At 43.8% G+C, this 22,413-nt stretch overlaps 2 protein-coding genes across 3 annotated transcripts in view; one reads left to right on the top strand and one right to left on the bottom strand.

Moving 5' to 3' along the window:
- The window catches only part of ccdc66 (coiled-coil domain containing 66), a 28,255-nt gene extending 27,768 nt beyond the window's left edge, over positions 1-487 (top strand). For both annotated transcript variants that reach the window (XM_031568520.2, XM_031568519.2), the window contains exon 19: positions 73-487. In XM_031568520.2, coding sequence (XP_031424380.1) covers positions 73-159 — 87 coding nt within the window. In that variant the 3' untranslated portion in view covers positions 160-487. The remainder of the gene's footprint in view (positions 1-72) is intronic.
- Positions 488-2,068: 1,581 nt separating this feature from the next.
- Positions 2,069-22,307, bottom strand: tasora (transcription activation suppressor a). Its single transcript, XM_031568591.2, is given in 25 exon segments — positions 2,069-3,747; positions 3,838-3,999; positions 4,890-5,068; positions 5,249-5,357; positions 5,629-5,788; positions 7,425-7,547; positions 8,477-9,732; positions 10,046-10,169; positions 11,298-11,726; positions 12,159-12,481; positions 12,483-12,710; positions 12,956-13,033; positions 13,146-13,218; positions 14,001-14,104; positions 14,292-14,395; positions 14,927-15,032; positions 15,833-15,891; positions 15,987-16,095; positions 16,098-16,116; positions 16,355-16,486; positions 18,115-18,206; positions 18,430-18,502; positions 18,658-18,750; positions 20,156-20,301; positions 21,678-22,307. Coding segments are annotated over 25 exon segments (5,943 nt in total). The 5' UTR covers positions 21,949-22,307; the 3' UTR covers positions 2,069-2,356.
- Between the last annotated feature and the right edge of the window lie 106 nt (positions 22,308-22,413).

Genomic DNA, 22,413 nt, shown 5'->3' with positions numbered 1-22,413 from the left:
TACTGAAGGGGTAAGCTGCCTGGAAGCTGCCTCACATATGACATGCATGTTCCCTGGTCTGTCCTTCCACAGGGTCTCCTGCAGAAGCAGAGGGAATTGGAGACGGGTCTGAATCCTTTGCTGCCGGGTCAAGGCCCAAACATGGCCGCCCCCTTTTAGCACAGACTCCTCTGCTCTTCAGGGGATCAACAAGCACTTTAAACAGGACAAACCAACAAATTGAAGAATTTACTATATTGATCAGTACTAACAAAAATGCATTTGCACTTTTGCTCTCAACCTGTGGTCATAAGGCTGCTGTAATTGCTACTGAATGTGTCTTTTCTATATATTTGGATGAAATGTTCTTGTGGTACTCATCTGGGATCATCTCGCATTGTCTACGATTTTTCTGTTGAACAGAATATTTGGACTTCCAACCAGAAATGTGTTGTCTGATTAGACTTGAACTTGAAGTTTTGATGTGAAATAAAGTATTTTAACAGTACTTGTTTTGCTTGGTTACTTGAATGGGATATGGTATTTTTTTTTTTTTTAAATAAGCTTTCCCCACTTGTGCATGTCAATTAGCCAGTTTTGGGGGGTGTCAAGTAACTATTCTGTCCATACCTTTGAAACCTCTAAATGGCCCACTGGATCAGGTTAGAACCCATGTATACAGTGAACATAATATTTTGATCAGAATGATTTGCATGTATATAGGCACGTAGGGCATTTGTGACCGTTTGGTGAAGCTCGCTCTTGTCACATGTTCTAAATGAGTGCGTTTACATGCATTTAAGACATCAGATTTAATAATGTAGTGATAAACGAGAAACCTGGTTACCTTAATTATAATAGGGGATTAGATAAAACTCTTTGTTTGACACTTCCCTTGCGATTTACAAGAACAAGGGTAAGATAAACTGCTTTATGAATAAGGGCCCAGTCAGTGTCCCCGTTTTTAGTTTACAAAGACAAAAACATTACATGTTTTGGAGGTGTTAACGCATCTGAACTGAAATTGTCCCCGGATTTTGTCTCAGAAATCTGGTCACCTTAGTATGGCGTGTTGGTGAGGAAACGAAGATTTGTTTCCAAAGTTACCGATAATCAAGTGATAACAACTTATTAGCAAAATTCAACTATCGACTCGACCTTGAGGTAATCCTAATATTGTCTAGAAAATCTCTGGCTTTACAGTCCAATATTGGTGATGCCAGGAAAAATCTCTCATTTTGTCTAAATATTGAGTCAGTTGAAGGTCCATAGTTCCTGCACTGCAATGGAACCCGAGGCTTACAGATTGATTTCTAGGAAATGTTGAGGCCATCCTGGAAACACCTTTTACTCATGTTCCACAAACCATTCCCAAACAATGCATGCAGTATTCTGCTGAAAGAGGCCGGTGCCAATGAGGAATACCTGTAGCAACGTTCCGTTCAGTGGCACATTGACATGCTCATGAATAACCACTATGGTGGCTGACTTTCGATATCCAAAAAGAATCCCCAATTGTCCACAGAATGACACTCCCAAATGTTAGCATCACGCTCCCTTCATGGGCTTTTCCTCTTCCAGTGCATCTAAATGCCATCACCTCCCCCACCCCCCCAGGTTAATAGTGCACGGGTGCTCCACCACACGTGACTTACAAGAAAACGTGAATCGTCAGACCGTAGTCGACTACAGCAGTATGTACAGTACACAAGTGCAGAGATCCATCTACAGCAGGGGTTTTCAACTGGGTTTGTCCCAGGGACCACCATTCTGACCAGAAAGTAATCCGCGGCCCACTGATTCCCAAAACATTTTACAGTCCCCTACCCTTCTTTTTCATGTTTGTAACCGCTTTGGATAACTTTAGATATTTCATATTATCATTTTTATAGACAAGTAAACATATTAGCAAAACGAAGCAGTTTTAGACAAGTCTCTTTACCTAAAATGTGTCGCTAGAGCCTGTGGCTCATTACAGGCTTATTGAATCCAGGCCAAGTTGGTGTATGGTCCCCTCCCGGCACGCGCTCAGTGATGCTTGGAAGGCACGTTTGAGGGATCCAAAATCCAAAACAAATCCAAAACGGAGAACCTTTGTTTCTTTTTTTTAATGACATTACTTTTACAGCCTAGTCTTAAAAACTGGGGTCATGGTTGTTCCTGAAACAAATATGTCAAACTAGACAGAATAACCAAACAAAGATAACCTAACACAAAACACAGAAACAAACAATTCAAAAAGCTGTACAAAAATTGTTTTACGAAGCTTATAAATGTAGTGGGCAATTACTTATTATTTCCTTCACTGAATTAAAAAAAAGTCTTGTTTGCAAAGCACTTACAAATAACTATATACACACACACACTGTGGCACAGCTCAAAAGCTGTTATAGTCCCCCCCGAATGGCCGGTAGCCACGGCCCTGCCCTGGGAAATCCCCCCTCCAGGTGAGGCCCTGGAGGTACTGTGTTTGCTGCTGCATCTGTCTCAGCTGCAGGCCTTGCTGCATTCCCCACATGCCTACAGAGCCACCCCCTCTTGGATACCCATTCCAGGCCATGGGCACGCCGGGCATGGGCAGGAGACCCCCGTGAGGGCCCACACCTCCCAGACGATTGCCAAAGGTGTTGCCCATCACATGCCGGAGCATCATGGCAGCCCTGGGGTCAGTGGCGGTAGCGTTGAGGTCATGCCCACGGTTGCTCATGGCTAATGGTCCCTGAGGACACGACCACATCCCCGCGCTCTCTCTGTTGAAGCTTGCTGCGGTCGGAAGTTGCAGAAGGCCAGGGAGGAATGTGGGCGTCTCGGGCTGCTTGCTGTGGAGCGAAGGAACAGGAGGCTTTACCAACTGGTGATTAGAAGCGGTCTTGGACACAGGAGTAGGGAGAGGGGTAGGGGCCGTCTCAGCATCCTCTACACCTGTGGTGTGAGAGACTGTTCCACTGCTACTATTCAGATGGTTAGCCCTACTGGAGTTTGCTTCTGATGTTTGAATTAAGCCCTCAAAGGTCGTGGCACTGGTCCCTGAGGGGAGCGCAGATTCGTGTTCCTGTGGCGGCACACCAGACACCGTTTCACTTTGGGAGAAAATGGGCATTTTTGTTCTGTCCTTCTGGCCTCTGGTGCCAAAGCGCTCCACATTATCATCACAAGACAACAAATGTGAGAACATGGCACTCTCCACTCCAGATGAAGAATCCCTGCAGTTCGTGTCCGTGTGGCCACCGAGTGAGGTAGGGCTGCTAGAATCCAAAGAGGAGGTCGTTACTGTAGTCTCCTGTACCTGCTGAGAAAGTCTGAGATCCTCCTGGGATCCTCTGCGATGTGTAGGATGATGGAGCTTGAGCGGGGAACCAACTTGACTCTCTGAAGGCTGTCTAGCATGTAAAGCCAAGGAGGATGAAGTTGGAGAATCGGCACCCTCCAAAGCATTGATGCAAGGTGCAGGTGGCAAACCCACACCGAGGAAGCTTTGGTGGGTATTAAGATTAAAAGGACCTTGAGTGGTCCAGTCTTTACTTGCTTTGGCAGCTTTGAACTGGGAAATGGCCGCCCGAAGGGCATCAAAGTCCAGTTCTTGAGATCCTGCTCTGATAGATGAGGAGTTGCCACCCTCTGGAACGAGCTGATCTGGAGTTGGTTGACTGGAGTCTGGAGGTGCAAAATGATGGACGGTTTCATAGGGAGCGGCGTTGGTCCAGACCTCGGGCTCTTCTTCCTCAGAGGCCAGAGCCAAACTTCTCTCCTTGTGCTGTGGTAACGTTACTGGCAGACACACAAAAAGTAATAAATAGTGAATAATGTCCTTACATACTTCTTTAAAATTGACATTATGTAAACATGCCATGGTCTTACCTGATGATGGTGTTCCACAAGGCGACTGATTTTCCAGAACTTGTACTTTTGGCTGGCCATCATGGAACCCGATGAGCTTGTTGAAGTTGTTCATGAGATCATCGATAGCGGCAATCACGATCCCACTACTGGCATAGTGCTGCAGTGTTTCAAAGTGACGCTCTGGTAAACCAATGAGAGTGCATACATTATAGTAATCCGCGGCCCACTGATGTGCCAGTGATTCCCAAAACATTTTACAGTCCCGTACCCTTCTTTTTCATGTTTGTAACCGCCACCGCCGCCACGCCCCCTCCCCCCGCACACATATTCTGCCTATGATACTTGTCAGTGTAATTTCTTTGCTGAATATGGGTCTACATCAGTATTTTGGGCAATGCGACTTGGCTATTCAGACATAAATATGTCGACGGGCCCAGGTATATATATTTTTTTTTTATAAAGTCAATGGTGAACTGATCAACATAGGCTCATGTCGCGGACCCCCTGCAATGCCGTCGCGGACCACTAGGGGGCCACGGACCCCTGGTTGAAAACCCCTGCATTATAGTGCTGGAGCGTTCCAAAGTGACGCTCTGGTAAACCACAGAGGGTGCATACATTGGGACATTTTCTTAGTTGATCATATACCACTAAAAAAAGGAAAACATGTTAATTGGGTGTTTAAAGGGAGTGTAACGTGTGCTATATGAAAAGGGTCTTCTTTTGTGTGCCTTCTTCTGTAGTCGGCAGTACTGTGACCCAACTATTGGTGGCATACTTTACCCCATGATGAACATGATTTACATTTACACTTAGTCATTTAGCAGACGCTTTTATCCAAAGCGACTTACATATGTGCGACTTACAATGTATACACATTTTACATTTACACTGATGGCACACTGCACATCAGGAGCAATTAGGGGTTCAGTGTCTTGTTCAAGGACGCTTCGACAGGGAATCGAACTAGCAACCTTCTGATTACTAAACGACTTCTCTACCTCCTGTACCACTGTCGCCCCTCATGATCAAATGAGTGTACTCAACACCCTTCTCGTCTGGAATCTTACCGGTGAGGAAAATGACATGTCGATGCTGGGTGTGTTGTGCTTGCAGCTTCACCAGGCAGGCCAGGTCAGTTGAAGCGTTAGTCGGGGCGTCGCACTCGTGGTAGGGCAGAAACTCCACCACATGCCTCTTCTGGTAGGCCGTCAGCAGGTTTAACAAGCCTAAAGCCTCGCCTTTCACCCTGACCACAAACAGACCACAAACCCTCATCATCTTTGAAAATATTAAAATCACTGTAAGGACAGCTAGTATACTTTGTAGTGTACAATTCAGAGGACTAGAGCGGTTTGCCTTCAGTAAACTTTAGTTAGGAATCAAGACAACGATCAAGAAACACAAGTACAAAAGTAAGAAATCCTGCCTGCTTTGTTCCCGAAGTCTCTTCTGAGTTTTGCAGTGCACTTTCAACCTCCATGGGCTCTCTGGGGTGTTCACCTGCTGGAGGTGTTCCAGAAGCTTCTGCAGTTTCTCTATATAGGGGCACAATCAATCAGAGTCACCAAAACACTGCTTTGTATAATACCAGTCTTTATTTGAATGAGAACATATTCTAACGGGTCTACAGCAAACCTCACTGGGAACTTAGTTATAATATGGGAGATGTGGTGTATCATTTAACCCCACTGGGAATGTAGTTATGGGAGATGTGGATATGAGGAAGTCCACCTGGACGAGACATCCTTTTGTCAGCAGTCTTTTAAAGGTCAGTGATGCATGATTAGGCACATAATGCACACTCACCTTTTGTGATGAAGTCTGGGTCGAGCACAAACTCATCCGCGACCACAAAGCCACCGGACACAAACAGCTCGTTGTAAGTGTGATTCTTGATGTCATCTAGGCTGTCCACGCCAGCAAAACTCACAAATGGCAACTTCTTCATGTTCACCAGCGCAGGAATCTGATACATTAAAACACAGTACCCAAGGCCGTGATGAGCTCCTCAGCAAAAGTGGAGGTAATATTTATATTCTTCTGGACGGCTATGTTAAACTAACCCTAGCTTCATAAAAACATCTGGAGCGAAAATGAAGCTGTGTGTGATTGTTTTCAAATCAAATTGAGAGTGGGCTGAAGTACTAGGGAGATGCTCCTAAGCCATATCTTTTCTGACAGTTCTCAAAAAGTAGGTAAAGCTTCATTAGGTCAAACTTTAGTTTAGGGAACATATGCTAGCCATTAACACATAACTAATATGTGTCTGTATAAGTGCCCAATAAGGTCTGCATTGAGCATCTTTAATCATTTATTAGGCCTGTATTCACCAATTTCTTATTATCATTGAATAGGTCATTTATTCCTAGTACATCCTTAATAACCAACAAGTTGGTATTAACCTAAAGTCACTGACATATGGATCAAAATAGAGAGTTTATAGCCTTCTAATATACTGTCTGAATGTGTCACTTATCATGGCAGAATAGTTGTAGAAAGAATAGGTATTCCTACCTGCAAACCTCACTTTACCAACAAACAAACTTAACCAACAAGGCTTTGGAAACGGTCTCCGTCTTATGGAAACATAGGATGGATACTTTGGAGGGGTGTGGCATCGTACTTTGGAGGGGTGTGGTATGGTACTTTGGAGGGGTGTGGTATGGTACTTTGGATGCATGTATGTCTTGAGAAACCTGCCTTCCACTCACCACTAGCATCCTGGGTGAATACCACTACTGCCTCACAATCACCACTAGCAGCCTGTGTGAGTACCATTACTGCCTCAGTCACCACTAGCAGCCTGTGTGAGTACCATTACTGCCTCAGTCACCACTAGCAGCCTGTGTGAGTACCATTACTGCCTCAGTCACCACTAGCAGCCTGTGTGAGTACCATTACTGCGCCCCCCCCCCCCCCAGTCACCACTAGCAGCCTGGGTGAATACCACTACTGCCTCCCAATCACCACTAGCAGCCTGGGTGAATACCATTACCATTACTTGGACCTGTTGTGCCATTGCATTGAGCAATGAAACAGTGTTTGTCAGTAGGAATACCTGTTCTCCAAATCCTCTGTCACTATGAGTAAACATTCAGAGAGTGGATTAGTACTTGCTATTTTGATCCCTATTGTATATCAGTCAGATTCGGGTGTGACCATCTAGTCGATTAAGGATTTACCAAGAATAAATTACCTATTCAATGAGAATAAGAAACTGGTGAATACAGGCCTAATACATGATTAAAGATGCTCAATGCAGACCTTGTTGGGCACTTATACAGACACATATTAGTTATGTGTTAATGGCGAACATATGTTCCCTAAACTAAAGTGTCACCGTTTATCATTTTAACATTAGATTTGTAGAGAGTAAAGTAATTAAGACCATTTAGAGAATCACATCAACATATGCAGTAGTAAATTAAGAATGCCGTTTCTTACAGCACAAACCAAAGTGCTAGCTTTGCCTAGAAATGAGGTTTCTAACAAGAGTGAGGCAGTAACGCAGCATAACTGCATATGTATAAAATGAACCTCACACTCAAGTCCATGCTCTTATGAAGTGCATACCTTAATGTTGGTCCTAGATGAAATCATACCTTATGAACTTCAGAAGCGATGTCTTCATTTCGAATGATGATCAGAAGTTTGTCTGCATCGTTATTTTCCTCCAAAAACAGCTGTGGGTTACACTCTGCATTTCCCAGACGCAGCAGATACTCCTGTGGCGGCACAGATTGGAGTTACAGTTGCCTTCATGCTATATAAATAAAGTTGTCTTATTATTATTATTATTATTATTCTTCTTCATGTGGCAAAAATTCCAATTTCTGTTCAATTCTTATACTGTTCATTGAAAAAATCCCACGAAAAATGCCACATTTACACATACACATTATTAAGGTTTTTTTTTTAATACCAGTACAAAACATATTGTGCAATAAACAAACACCAGGCCAGCAATGATGATTGGTCAACAATTAAATCTGTATATATACACTTAAAAATGTGTAGAGTAGTGTGTCCAAGAAATGTGTTTCTGATTTCAAACCACCCGGCTTCCTCAGTGTGCGCGCATGGTCCGTTTACAGTCATTTTCCACTGCTTAAGCACTCCACATTTAACCAATCTTGGCGAGTCTGTTGCATGTGTTTATGTGAGATTATCTGGTCCATGTTTGGAGAGGAATGTGATGGGGAAATGTAATATTTATCAGATGGCAGAGGACAGACAAGAGGAGCCTTAAAATCAGACTCCTCCACCGTAATGGATTCGCAAGACGCAGCAGTATCTTGTGACTCAAGACTTCTTGATACCAAGTTCATGTCAGAATTGAACATTCCCCAAAAAAGTAAAAAGGAATGAAAGAGAGCGACGGATAAAGAAAACTCCAATTCCCAAAATCCCATGGAAAAACCTTCCGGAAAATTTTATCTGAAATGTTCAGACACGTTGCACCCCTATTGATGACGGAGAGAAACACACAGAGTACTCTTTTATGCTCTATGAATATATAAATTCCATCTCAGACAGGACAAAGCATAGTCCTAGAAAACAGGTTTAACAAAAAATTATTCCAAATTACAAAAGGAAGGGGGGGTGATAAGAAACACAAGTATGATGGCGGCGGTACCCAAAACCAAATACTTACTTTGATGTCAGTGCAGACGTCACAGTCCTCGCCCTCCTTGGAGTGGATGTAGAACTGAACAGAGTTCCTCCGCACGCCCTTGATGATCTCCACCAGGTTGCTGAACATCTCAGGATTCAGCTGGTTGATCAGGTTGGTCAGTGAAGAGGGTGAGGGCTCTCCTTCTGTGGCCCCCCCTGTGGCCCCCGTGGCCCCGCCTCCAGCAGGGGGCGCTTCTGCATGGACACGTTGAGCACTGTTATCAGGGAGAGGACTGCGTGCAGCTCTTGAGCCAGAGGAGCCAGAGCCAGCGTGCAGCAGCTCAGCAGCACCTTGCTCCTCTGGCTTGGGTTCGGATTTCCGTGGCAACCAAAGGTTGTGATCCTGGGGTAGCAGATGGGCCTCTTTGCAGGTACCGAGGCGAGGTAGACTTTTGTGTGACTGCTGACAGGGCTGGCTGGAAGAGGGGTAGTTAGTGTGCGAGGGACTGGGAGAGGACGGTGAGACGTGTGAGATGGGGAGAGAGCTCACGCCGGGTGTGGTCGTCACAACAGAGGCGGAGGAGTTACAGAGTGAGGCGGAGGAGACGGGCGGCGCTGGAACACCTGCAGCAGGAGTGGAGGCAGGAGGAGAGGGAGGCGACGAGGTATCCAGAGCAGAGGAGGCCTGAGCCGGCATCTCAGGCACTGACGGGCTGAGATGGGAGTCTATGTAAGAAGTCAGGCTATTGCGCAGGGTTCTGACGAAGCCATACAGGGGCACCGGAGCATGGTGGAGGGCCACGTAATCAGAGAAGGGCCTCATGGGTGTGCTGAGCTGTGCCGCGGGAGGAGGAGGAGGAGAGAGCGGGCCAGGAGGAGGAGCCCTGTAGGACACCTGCTTCCGCTTCAGGAGGCTCGTCACCCCCGCGGAGAAGTCACTGAGCTGCTCGCTCACAATGCTGTCGACAACACTCTGCTGCTGTTGAATACGTTGTTCCTGACAGTGCGATGACTTCAATTCATCCGTCAAGTTCTTCTCCTCCGAGACCCCCTCTTCCACTGGAGGCTGAGGGTCGCTCTTCCCATTCCTGTCCTCCTTCACAGGTTCTTTAACAGGTTCGTTCAGAGTTTCCTCCAACTCTGACTGAGGAGGCTCTTGGTAACTGGCAACTGGTTCAGATGTGGTGACGGGTTCTGTGTCACGAGAGGGTTCCTGTGAATCGGCCGTAGAGTGTAGTAAGCGTGGGTCCTGTGGATTGTCCCAGTGTCTCTGGCTGTATCCTCCAGATTTAATACCTGAATATGGGTGGAGGGGGGTTATAAAAAAATATTAAAATGGCAATAGCAAAGCTTAATATGAATGCAAAGATTTTCAGTTGCAGTTTAGGATTAATGAAAGAATTAATTAATATTAGACTGACCTATAGGTTACACCCTTGGTATGACACAAGTACCAGTCTCACTTATTTCACCAACAGTTGGACAAATTGTGACTACGTTCCCAAGAATCCACTTTCAGTTATTAGATGAGAGCAAATTACATTTAAATTCACTATCTTATATAGTTCTTTTGGATGGTACTGAGCGGTGCTCTTAATAATCTGAATACCTGTGATGGGTATGAGAACCCACGGGATTGACTTCTCCCCAAGGATGTTGGTCCCTCGCTGATGGCCGTGGTCTGAACAAGGGCTGAAGGCCTCCAGGCTGCTCATGCTTCCAACAGACTCCTCCTATACACATCAGATACACAGAAGAGTTAGCTTCTCCTAAACACAACAGATACGCAGAAGAGTTAGCTTCCAGACTCCTCCTATACACATCAGATACACAGAAGAGTTAGCTTCTCCTCCTATACACAACAGATACGCAGAAGAGTTAGCTTCCAGACTCCTCCTATACACAACAGATACACAGAAGAGTTAGCTTCCAACAGACACAACAGATACGCAGAAGAGTTAGCTTCCAGACTCCTCCTATACACATCAGATACACAGAAGAGTTAGCTTCTCCTCCTATACACAACAGATACGCAGAAGAGTTAGCTTCCAGACTCCTCCTATACACAACAGATACACAGAAGAGTTAGCTTCCAACAGACACAACAGATACGCAGAAGAGTTAGCTTCCAGACTCCTCCTATACACATCAGATACACAGAAGAGTTAGCTGTTAGCTTCCAACAGACTCCACATCAGATACACAGAAGAGTTAGCTTCCAGACTCCTCCTAAACACAACAGATCCACAGAAGAGTTAGCTTCCTCCTAAACACAACAGATACACAGAAGAGTTAGCTGTTAGCTTCCAGACTCCTCCTAAAGATACACAGAAGAGTTAGCTTCCAACAGACTCCTCCGATACACAACAGATAAGCAGAAGAGTTAGCTTCAATTGGCAGTTGAGTGGCATCAGACAATGACGGGCAAAATGAAAATGTATTATCTACTGTGATCATGAACTATGACATAAAATAGCCAAACAAAAAAATCAAAGTGGGGTTTAACAGGCAAAAAATACATAGATAATTCAAGACACACATTTACCTGACAAGGGACAAGGGCTGATGAAAAGGTTCCATTTGTCCACCACAATGACTGTATATAGAGGTCAACCGCAGGGCACCTCCAAAGAGTGGAGCAGCCACAGGTATATAGCGCCCCCTGATGGTGGGCTGCAGTACTACGTGTAACTCCACCCTTTCCCCATGTGTTTCAATGACAAAGTAGCCTATTTTCCATGTCATTTCTCTTGTCTAAACGGTCACGTCATCGAGCTACGTCATCCACCTCTATATACAGTCAATGGTCCACACCATTTCATTCATAACAGTAAACGTTTAGTTCTGCACATTCTCAATACCTCAAAAAAGTCCGTTCCCTCCGGCTCCTCCTCCTGGTCCACACGATTCTTGCGGCGCAAGTCGGTGTCGCAGTTAATGGGCAGGCCGAGCTTCAGCATGCTATCCTCCAGCGTTTCAGTAGCGGGGTCGCCCCCCCCCTCTTCTGTCGCCTCCGTCGTCTCCATGCCCCCATCGAGGGGCCCCGCGGTGGAAGCAGCCGCCGGGGCTGTTTTGTTGATGGTGTCCAGCATCTCCATTAACTTCAATGCATCCCGAGTCTTGTTCTTCCTCAAGTCAGTGTCACACAGTCCCACAAGACTCATGACCTCGGCCAGTGAGGGAGCTGTCGGTGGACCATCATCTGAGGAGAAAGCAAGACAAACACCTGAAACACCTGAAACACCAGGAACACCAGGAACACCAGGAACACCAGGAACACCAGGAACAGTGGACCGTTATCAGCACCAGAACACTGCTGGTGTCAGAAGCCAGAACTAACCGGGTGAATTATAGAACTTGTTTAAAGACTGAACGACTCAACATTATGGCTGAATGTTGCACAGAGGGTTCAAAATGATTGCAATATACATACAACTGGGACTGAGGTTTCTGGTGTCCCTTGCGGATCTTAGTTCAGTTCTTCAACAAATCGGACAGTCAGCAGAGTCCTGCAGCTGGGTAAGTTGCCCTACTTTTAGATGCTCAGTCAACCTTGCGGACTTGTTTTATCAAACCTTTAAAAGACCTTGCATTCGCGCCTCACCTTCTCTTGGCTTCCCACTGTCGACACAACTCTTCTTTGCAAGCTGTCCTCCTGTTTCTGTTTCTGCTGCTGCTGCTTCTTCCTCCTCCTCCTCCTCCCATTTCCTCTTCAGCGTCACGGCTGGCGAGGCCTCCAGCCCCTTCCCTGCCTGCTGCTTCTGGATCTGGATCAGTTTGAGCAGCTGCTGCACCTTCTCTGGATCCTCGTCCACCCCAGGACCGTTCGATCCCGATCCGGACCCTTCTGCTGCCAACTCCCGACTGGAGGCAGCAGGGCGGCCTTCCTCCGGCGGCTTCTGTGGGCTGTCCATCATGGCCTGGGCGTTGGCCACGGGGATGTAGTAGAGGTTGGGACAACAGATGTAGGAGTGCAGGTAGGCGTCCAGGTTGACCTTGTTCCGTGGAGCAGCGAAGAGACGCTCCCGGTCGTCCAGCTTCTGGTCGTAGTCGACATGTACGCGGGGCAAGAGCCTGCCCTCTCGCTGCCCAGCTGAGGTAGTCGCAGACCTGCTGGGCCACGGCGGTGCCGGGGTTGGCTGGCGGACTGGCCTGCGGGGTGCAGCGCACCTTGTTGAGAGCAAAGTGAAGGGCTGGAACGAACACGTTGAGCTGGGGCAGGTCTGGGGGCTGAGACACATGCAGGGGACTGGGAGCGCACGAGGCCTTCAGCGCTGGACAAACATAGAACACATAAACATAAACATAAACATCTCAATACATACAGTAACCAGTCTGAACACACATATACCTAAATTTCCCTCGGGATTAATAAAGTATCCATCTATCTATCTATCTATCATCTATATACATCTCAATACATACACTAACCAGTCTGAACAAACCATCAGCTCTGACATCAATCATATATACCACATTGTATAGAAACTTTCTGATTGACGGTAACATATCTACTTACAATATTTGGCCACGTCTCTTGACTCGGGGAAGATGAAAAGTGCCAGGAGATGAGATTGTTTCCATCCATCTCTTCTCTCTAAAAAAAAAAAAGAAATAATAAAAAAAAACTTAAAAACATACATTCAGCAAACATGCAAACATGAGTTTGGATGAACACACCTCTACCATAGAAGCGTATAAATAAATACCACTAGGGTTGGCCATCTGAGCAGACGACAGCAGGAAGAAGAAGCCTCGATCACTGACTGCATTCACGAGGACCTGCAGAGCAAAAACAATCAATGGCAGAGGGGCAGGACATGAGAAATGTTCATTTGATAAAAAAAACACATTTCAATGGCAGAGAGGCAGGACATGAGAAATGTTCATTTGATAAAAAACACACATTTACACAAAGGATCAATTTACATTAGTATTTTATTCATAAATATTCACCCAAACCAACTGTAAAATGCAGGGGAACATTTTCCTCCCTGTCAAAGCAATCCCAACCCAATGACCTGGGTGTTGATTAGGGCTGAACGATTAATTGCATTTGCGTTTGAATCGCGATATGATAGAACGCGATTTTCTAACCGCAACGTTCGCGATTAAAAAACGTGGTCTAAAAAAAATAAAAAATAATAATTATTATTTTTTTATTATTTTTTTTTAAGATGGTACATTTTGCACACAGTGTTTAAAAAGTGCATGCCTATTGTTTATACTTAAAATGACTTTTTTTTTATTACTTAAATGCACAGTGGCAAAGCCACCGATTTGTTGTTCTTGTTTCTGTAATGAGCGGTTAAATAAAAATTTAAAATGTGGGAAAGAATATTTTACACTAAATGTATCTAATATTGTGTTGGTCATATCATTCATCATTCATTACGTTTTGTTGGGAAAAAAAGAGGATAAAAAAAAAATCGCATATTAAATCGCAATCGCAATATTTTGGTAAAAAATAATCGCAATTAGATTATTTTCCCAAATCGTTCAGCCCTAGTGTTGATGCTGACTGATACATGACTAGTTGAATGTGCAGACGGTAATGGACTCACCAGTCTCTCGCGCTCAAGCTTGTAGAGCAAAACAGTCAAGCTGTTGCCACATTTGTTTTTTTCCACTACTTCAAACAGACAACAGTGGGAGCCTTTCTTAAACACTGAAAAGAAAAGAAAAGAAAAGCAAGCTGTCTTTAGTACAAAGCAAAGGCAGATTTCAGTCTTTAGACACCATCCAAATGAATGCTTGCTATGAGAGCGATGGTCAAAGATCCAGCATCACTAAAAAGAATCCAAAGCAAATGAAAAGCAATCGTTTGAGAGGTGGGTAAAGAAGTGGAGTCTCACCCTCCTGACTCCCACTGAAGAGATCCCAAGAGAACAGGGCGGGGGGGATCTTCAGCTTCACCTGTTCCAGGTGCATCACCGTACCAATCTCCATTTTGTCTGCACTGGAAAAAGGACAGATATGTGGGGCGACAGTGGTACAGGAGGTAGAGAAGTCGGTTAGTAATCAGAAGGTTGCTAGTTGCTAGTTGCTAGTTCGATTCCCTGTCGAAGCGTCCTTGGGCAAGACACTGAACCCCTAATTGCTCCTGATGTGCAGTGTGCCATCAGTGTAAATGTAAAATGTGTATACATTGTAAATCGCACATATGTAAGTCGCTTTGGATAAAAGCGTCTGCTAAATGACTAAATGTAAATACACACAGCACCCTTTAGCAGAACGCTGTTGCGCAACAACAACAACCAGAAAACATCCATATTATTATCCAACCTGAACCAACAACAACAAATCAAATCAAATCAAATTCCCCAGTCAAAGAAAGGGCGGGTAACTCATTTTTAGACAAATTGTTTAAGTTGGTACAATGTTAAGTCATGGATTTAGCTGGGACTGCCATAATCCTCTACACACTATAAGGCAAATAACACTGAAACACAAATGAGTGCAGACATGCTTTTCATCCAGGTTCTCTTACAGTTTAAATGGCAGGATGGGGTGGGAGAGGGAGCGGAAGGACACGTGGTAAACATCCTTCCCACCATTGGTCAGATGGCCACTCCACAGAATATAGCTGCTCTTTCCTACAGGATCAGACAAGCAAACACATTCTGGGTATATGCAAAATATTGCACCTTGAGACAATATAAATTGGCTATTGGTGTGCTATAAATAAAACTGAATTCAAATATTTTCAATCAAATTACAAAGCTTTAATCTAATGATGCATTTTCTTCACAGCACTGGCTATTGGACCAGATGCTTATAAATGTATGTGTTGCTATTTGACTGAACTCCTGGAGAGAATTCAGTTTGCTGTATGACCACATGCTGCTAGAATAAAGTTAGCTAATTTAAAAAAGTTTTGGTGGCCAAAATACAGTAGAGGTAGTGTTTGAAAAAAAAAAAAAAATGGTAGTTTAATGACGAACAGCATCATTGTATTTTATCAGCTGGTCACCTTGTTAAATAGGGTTGACCCACTTGATTTAACAAATTCAGTATGGCAGGCCTGCCAGCTACAATTATAGCCGTGCACAATATACAACCAATGCACTGAACACACAGCTAGAAGACCACTGATTCTATAGCCATTGAGTCCAAATCTAGTTAGACACACTATAGCGACCCTCAAATAAATACAAACTGCTCCTCACTTCAAAGCTATCCCATGGTCTTCTCTTCTATGGATCTCCCTTCCTACCTCAGTGACCTCCTACATTCATATTCCCCTGGTTGCAGTCCAAGCCCTTACGCATACTTGTTTCCTCCCATTCCTGACTCCCTTCAATAGACGATAAGGCATTTAGCATAAGCGCTAGTTACATGCTACTGTGTTGTTTTTTTTTAGCATCTGGTTCAATAGCCACAAGCACAAGCAGACGTGCTACGAAACAGTACAGATGGGAAAAACATACCTTTTCCTGAGTGAAGCTGTTGGACCTCCAAAACACAAACACAGAAAAAGAATTAATGAATAAATAAAGGATTTGCTGGAAATGAAGCATTTTCTATCAGTTCAATGGGGGAGGTTCTACCTGAGGAGAGGCATAGGCTTAGCAAGAGGGGCTGCTTCTTTGCCTTTGAACTGGAAGGTCACCACAGCATGTGGACAGATGTGCCTTGGTCGGGACCGCACATCATGTCTGTGTACTCGTAAAAGTATTGCTGTTGTAGAGACAAGGTACATCAGCATCCACAACAAAATGATGTTAATATTAGTACTATACTCTTCCTCCAGGGAGCTAAAGGAGGTATGTTACATTGAATGATTTACCAGATCTAGACAGTTCATATCAGCACAAACCACATCAACCTGATCCATGCAGACACAGGCACATGTTGGTGGCCATGTGCCTGAACAGATATGTGCTGCTCTTGACTTGTGAGCAAGTGTGCTTTGTACCTGGGTGTGCTCGAAGGCTCTGTAGGAACGATGAGATGCCACTCGAGAAAAGTTCTTGGAAATGTGGCTGTCAAATTTTGGGGTGGGATCTAGGCTTCTGGACATGTTATCATAGATACTCTTCATTTTACCCTGAAAAAACAACAAAACAATGCAACTACTGAAGAAAACATTAAAAAGGTACAAAATGTAAGAATTTTAGAATAAGAATTTGACAATTAGAAATAGCAACAGAATGTGAAAACGTTATGTCAAAACTGCCTATGCACCGTGTTGCCCCGATATCTATTAAAGTTAGCATGCTAATCAGCTAGAGTCCCTCCAGGATCTTGTGAGGGTTTGTTGTGATTGTTGCAGGCAAAAGTAACTGAATTAGCTGTGGAAATTCTCAAAACATTGTTAATATTGCAGTGATTGAGGTAAACTAAATCAAAACGCAAATAATACAGAAATTCCATGACTTTGAAAAAAAAAAAATTGCGGAAATCTCAATCTTGCGGTTATAACAGAAAATTGCAACCCGCAATTGCAGTAAATCCTTGAATTTGTGAAGACGCAAGATCGCAAAATCATACAGGGACTGCAGTCCTCTCGTAATACCACTTTGTACCTCAAGGGGTGCTAGTGAGTCACTAGAGGGAAAGCAGCAAGGCAAAGCAATGGGCCGTCACAGGCATAGTCCACACTGTCAGAAAAGCTCAAAGTGGTTAAAAAAATGACAGTTGAAGTTTTTAATTTGTGGAGAAATGGAAAGCTTGTATTTTTTGCTCTACAGAGCATCAATTTTCAGAGTGAATTTTTGAATACAGTAAGCATTGCCATCCTGTAGTTGGTAGCAACAAGCAGCTTTGGTAGCAAGCCCATCAGTTAATATTAATGGTTGGAGCTAGCTCAAAAGCTTGAGTGATTAAATGAAGACCTACAGGGGTCTGTTAGCCTCAACTAAGTTAATGTAAATATGTGTAGATAATAATCGATGTTGATGAAGACACTTATAGAAGCCTAGATATCTTTCAATCATTTCAATCTTTCCATGCTACATATAGCCTTTAACCTCCACAACCTCCAGGTCAAACAAGTCAAGAGGACAGGTTGAAAAAGAGGCCGATTTGAGAGAGGAGAGGAGGCAGCTGAAGAAGCAATGGAAAGAGAGCAGATGGTAAACGGAGAGAAGGTATGAGTGTCCTGCAGGCGGAGGTGAAGAGTACTACGCTCCACTACAAGGCCTAGGCTAAAGAGGGCGGTGCTTTCATGGTCACTGTTAGCAGGCAAGTGGCCAACTCAGGAAGCTGTCTGGCAATTGGTGTGCTGAAAACAACTGGCTGTCTAGTGAAAAATGCTCAAGGCAACCAAGCTACAAATCCAAACTCTGCGCTAAGGGATTGTTCAACTTGGGCATACAAATGCTTCTTGAAAACACATAACCATAGAGCTCTGAACATTTTCACAGATTTAACAAAAACATTGAGTAAAAACTAGGAATATAACACCATTTCAAACAGAGCTCCTGCTTTAATTAGTCAAAACTAGGAATATAACACCATTTCAAACTGAGCTCCTGCTTTAATTAGTCAAAACTAGGAATATAACACCATTTCAAAGAGAGCTACGGCTTTAATTAGTCAAAATTAGGAATATAACACCATTTCAAAAAGAGCTACTGCTTGAATTAGTCAAAACAAGGAATATAACACCATTTCAAACAGAGCTACTGCTCTTGTTTTTTTTTCCAAGAAGGACACTGCTGTTGATATTCTTACCTTGATCACTTTAAAGATGATTATCTCTCCAGTGGCTCCAGGCTCAGAAGGGTTTATCTGGAGTAAATCTGAGTACTTACACAAGTAAACACCTGGGAAATAGAAGTGGGAAGAGGAAAATCTGACAAAATTCAGGTGTATAGATTGACATTTCTTATGAAGTATGTCTGAACATAAACTGATTAACAATTTACAGAATGATATTCACTAGATATGTACTGCCCTGAGGTCCAAGAAACACTGCACACGGCATTTTGGGTAATGATGCACGTGACAACCATCAGCAGCACCTGTTACATGACATCATTCTCTCACCCTTGGAGGGACTCCCCAGCATGTTCATCCAGCTGTGGCCAACATGCAAGCCTTTGTCACAGACGGACTGCAGCTGAAAAGCAATATGGTCAAAACTGGTGATGGCTGTTTGTGGCAGTCTGTGAAATACATCAGAGATAAAAATCCACAGAAGCCTCTCATTTGCACATGCACCAGCACAGCTGTATATGGTGAAGATTGGTTCTCACCAAACAACAAAGCACTTACCTTGTAGCTTTCACAAAGGAGGAAGCAATAGGACTCCACCATCTCCTTTTCTGAGCGGCCCTCCAATTTCAGCTCCCGTCTCTTCTCGATGAACTACAACAATCCAAACGTGGTAAATTAAAGTTTGTTTCTTACAAAGGCATAGGAATACCTTCTGGTTGCAACAACACAAGAATCTCACATTTCCAGTTGAAATGGTATGGCTATGACAACAGTCAAACACCTCTCTGAAAGAGGACATCTTGATCAGGGCCTTGCTCATGAGAGGCGCACATGACTATGACAACAGTCAAACACCTCTCTGAAAGAGGACATCTTGATCAGGGCCTTGCTCATGAGAGGCAGAGTCTAGCACTAAAACAAGTTTTGGTTTAAATGTAAAAATAATGGTTTGTGAGGGATATTACATTGGACCTCATTCTCAAACGCAGTTAAGAAAAATTTAAGAAGAAATTTCTTCTTAACTCCACTTACAAAGTTCCGGGGACAATTCTGAAAGTTTTCGTATCTGGGATTCGTTCTTAGCTAAGAACAGGATTTAAGAATGTGGAAAAGCAGTCGTAGATAGGCCAGATTGGAGTGCGCCCATGTTCTTAAGGGCTGAATTTGTGAGAAATCGTTGGTGATTTCGTTCACATCAATTCTACATCATCAGATTTAAATAATTATAATAATAATAAATACGAGAATATTTGTATCATTAACAACTAAGTTTCACATTTACAGTCATGATTCTACGAGGCATCGTGATGTCCTAAAATAAATAAAAGCACTACATGAACACTGCAAACGGCAGTGAATGAATAAATAAATAGGCACTAAACTCAATCGCGTTGATATAGCTATAGTTGAATAGAATGGACACATCTAAACTCTGCAACAGTTCCTACACCTCTGCAGCGGTGAAGTTAGAAGACTTTGGCGACTTAAGAAACACATTTCCAGGCTTTCATGAATCCGGCAGGGATCTTTCCTAAGGCAGATTTATATACACGCAAGACACGCAAGAGCCCCTTGCGTTGTTGCGAACCCCCTCCGAGCACCTCTTGCGTGCGTCACCCAAATTTTTTAACTATCCGACCAGTCGACGCAAGCAAGCCGCAGGGCTGTGATTGGCCCAACCCATTGGCCGTTTACCTTGTGGGTAGTAGCGTACATTAGATAGCTGGCTCAGACACCTCGCAAATCCCCTCAGACGTATTTTTCAAGTTTACAATAACAGGGTTTTTACAATGCACAGTGTCTATGCATTTGTATGGCCAAAATCTACCAGTCAACAAGTGACTGTTTCCTGGAATTAAATGTATGCAAAGCAGACTGTCCAAATTAAAACAAGCATGTGATTGGGTTTGATACCTCAATCCTCACAAAGACCACAGACAAATAATCGAACACTGTTCAATCTAGGTATACCATCAGGAATGAGGGAATACAGAAATACATAAGGAAAAAAAGAAACACAGAAAATTGAGCAATTTAAGAGGTATGGAAGGCTCACATCTTTCTCTTGAAGTTCACTGTGAACAAGGCAATGCTTGGTGTAGCGGTAACTCCCCCATGAAGAAGAGTCCTTATAACCAGAAGTGATGATCTTTGATATGTCCGTGTACTCCCGGGACTCTGACGACACATACTGGAACAGAGCTGGAAGAGAGGCAGAGAGGAAGAGAGACATAAGGTCAGAGAGGCACGTACTGGCTGCACTGTGGACTGGTGGAACACTGTAGGTGTGTGTGTGTGGTGTGTGTGTGTGTGTGTGTGTGTGTGTGTGTGTGTGTGCACTTGTGTTCTCGGCTGGAGACTACAGGAAGAATTACTGAGATTGGAAAGGACTGACAAAGTGTGATGGTGTTCCCTGATGTTAGCCAAATGGGAAGGCCGACATCATAAGACTTAAATGATTTCAAGTACACTTATTCTACAGCATTGTTTACACTAAAGCTTTTTACACTCTCTTTTTACAAACAGAATGTGCCAAATTGTGTAATCTTGCAGTGGCTGAAGATAATCTGAGACCTTGCCCAAAATGATAAATGTATTGCTGGGCAGTTGACTGGCCACTTGGTTTCCCTCTCTTCAGATGTAAACAAAACATTTCTAATATGACTTAGTGAATATCCGAAGACTTAAAACATAACCAGTGATCTTACAGCTATTCAACACAGGCACCGCACCATGTGTGGCAATGTACTGTTCATTCCATTATTATAATCCTCTGCAAACCAAATGTAGATAAGAATAGCAAACTAATATGTTAAAGGTGGTGGAGTCATAGTCAGACCAAACCATAAAATGTACCTGCGTTAGTAAGGTTACCATTATATGTAAGTCGGCCACTTTTCATGAAACTACACTATATGAAACCCCATCTCGTATACAACCGAACCGCAAGATAATTGTGTTAGATTTAACACCTGTAAACCCAGATTCAGATTTACCAAGGCAAATGTCATTTGACAGAAACCCGTTTGACAGAATAGTATTAACTTGTTGTGATGCGTGTAGCAAATCACATGCTAGAAATGTCAAATACATCTCAGTCCACTCTACGGATGACTGCTTTACAGTGGGTGTGGCTACAAACTGAGCTAACAAGGCGCACAGTCCATCACTGATTTGGAGAATATGAAAGAATTCCCTAAAAATCTTACTCAACGTGTGTTACCATTTCATGACTATCTAGGAATAAAAGACTCAGGATCCAGTGCCGCGACACTTAACATTAGCAGCGAGGATATCACCTGTGAACTACATTGTGAGGTTTACATGATAGCGGACTTTCCAAGGTAGTTACTGACTCGCCACCTGCATTTCTGCCGATTACATAACAAAAACAAAGGGTGGTCCCGCCAGAAATGATCAAACCAATTACTATCTTAGACAGTAACATTTGTTGGCTGTCTAATCCTAGTATGCAGGCAGGCAGACAGTGGACCTCAGGAGAAAAACTAAAGCATGTTGCCAGCTAGCAATGCCTATCTTACAGAACGAACAGCACTGAAACGAGAGGGATGCACAACCTCTCTTTTCTTTGCTCTTCCTTGGGATTTGAAAGTTAAGCCGTGGGGTGTCTTCCATCGGTTTCAGATATGGTGAGGGAGAACTACTGTATTTCAATTCAGTCGGTCCGCTTTTCAGTGTCTCTGGATAGTCCTTGTTAGAATCAGACGCCAGTTCCGCACACACCATGGGTCCGCCATCTTGGTTCGGAGCTACTAGAACTGATTGCTGGGCTGCAGAAAAATAACCACTCCGGCCCCTGTAGCCATCTCTGCCGTCTGAGCATTCCATTTTCGCTGCGCTTTTCAGGCATGTGACCATGAACTGTGACAAACAGTCTGTCTTTGTCACAGTGATTCTGCTATAAGCTGAAGTAGCTCGCTCGTTCAACCTGTACTCGCCATGATGTCATACGGTGTGTTATAACCTCCTCCCAGTGGTTAAATTGTCTATTCCGGTTCAGATCGAAGCGCCCCTCACAGGTGTTTTGTTGAACTACAAGAGTACACTGAAAATAGATTGTGGAAGTACACCGGAAGTTTGTAGTTTTTAGTGGTAGCATTTTAACACTTCCTGGTTCCAAAGAGAAAAATCCCGCAAAATAGACGAAAATAAGGTGCGAGCAAAACAACCCCAGTAATATAGAAATAAAGATGTGTCTACTTATATGCTAAAGCAAAAAAAAAAAAATGGTTGCCTTAAGCGTACACTTCATCAGAAATCGCTGGGTGTGAGAAAAGAGTTGTATGTAACCAT

Source organism: Clupea harengus, chromosome 5 (assembly GCF_900700415.2).
Source record: "Clupea harengus chromosome 5, Ch_v2.0.2, whole genome shotgun sequence".
NCBI lineage: Eukaryota > Metazoa > Chordata > Actinopteri > Clupeiformes > Clupeidae > Clupea > Clupea harengus.
The sequence above is the reverse complement of the archived record's forward strand: the minus strand, read 5'-3'. Positions and strand labels throughout refer to the sequence as shown.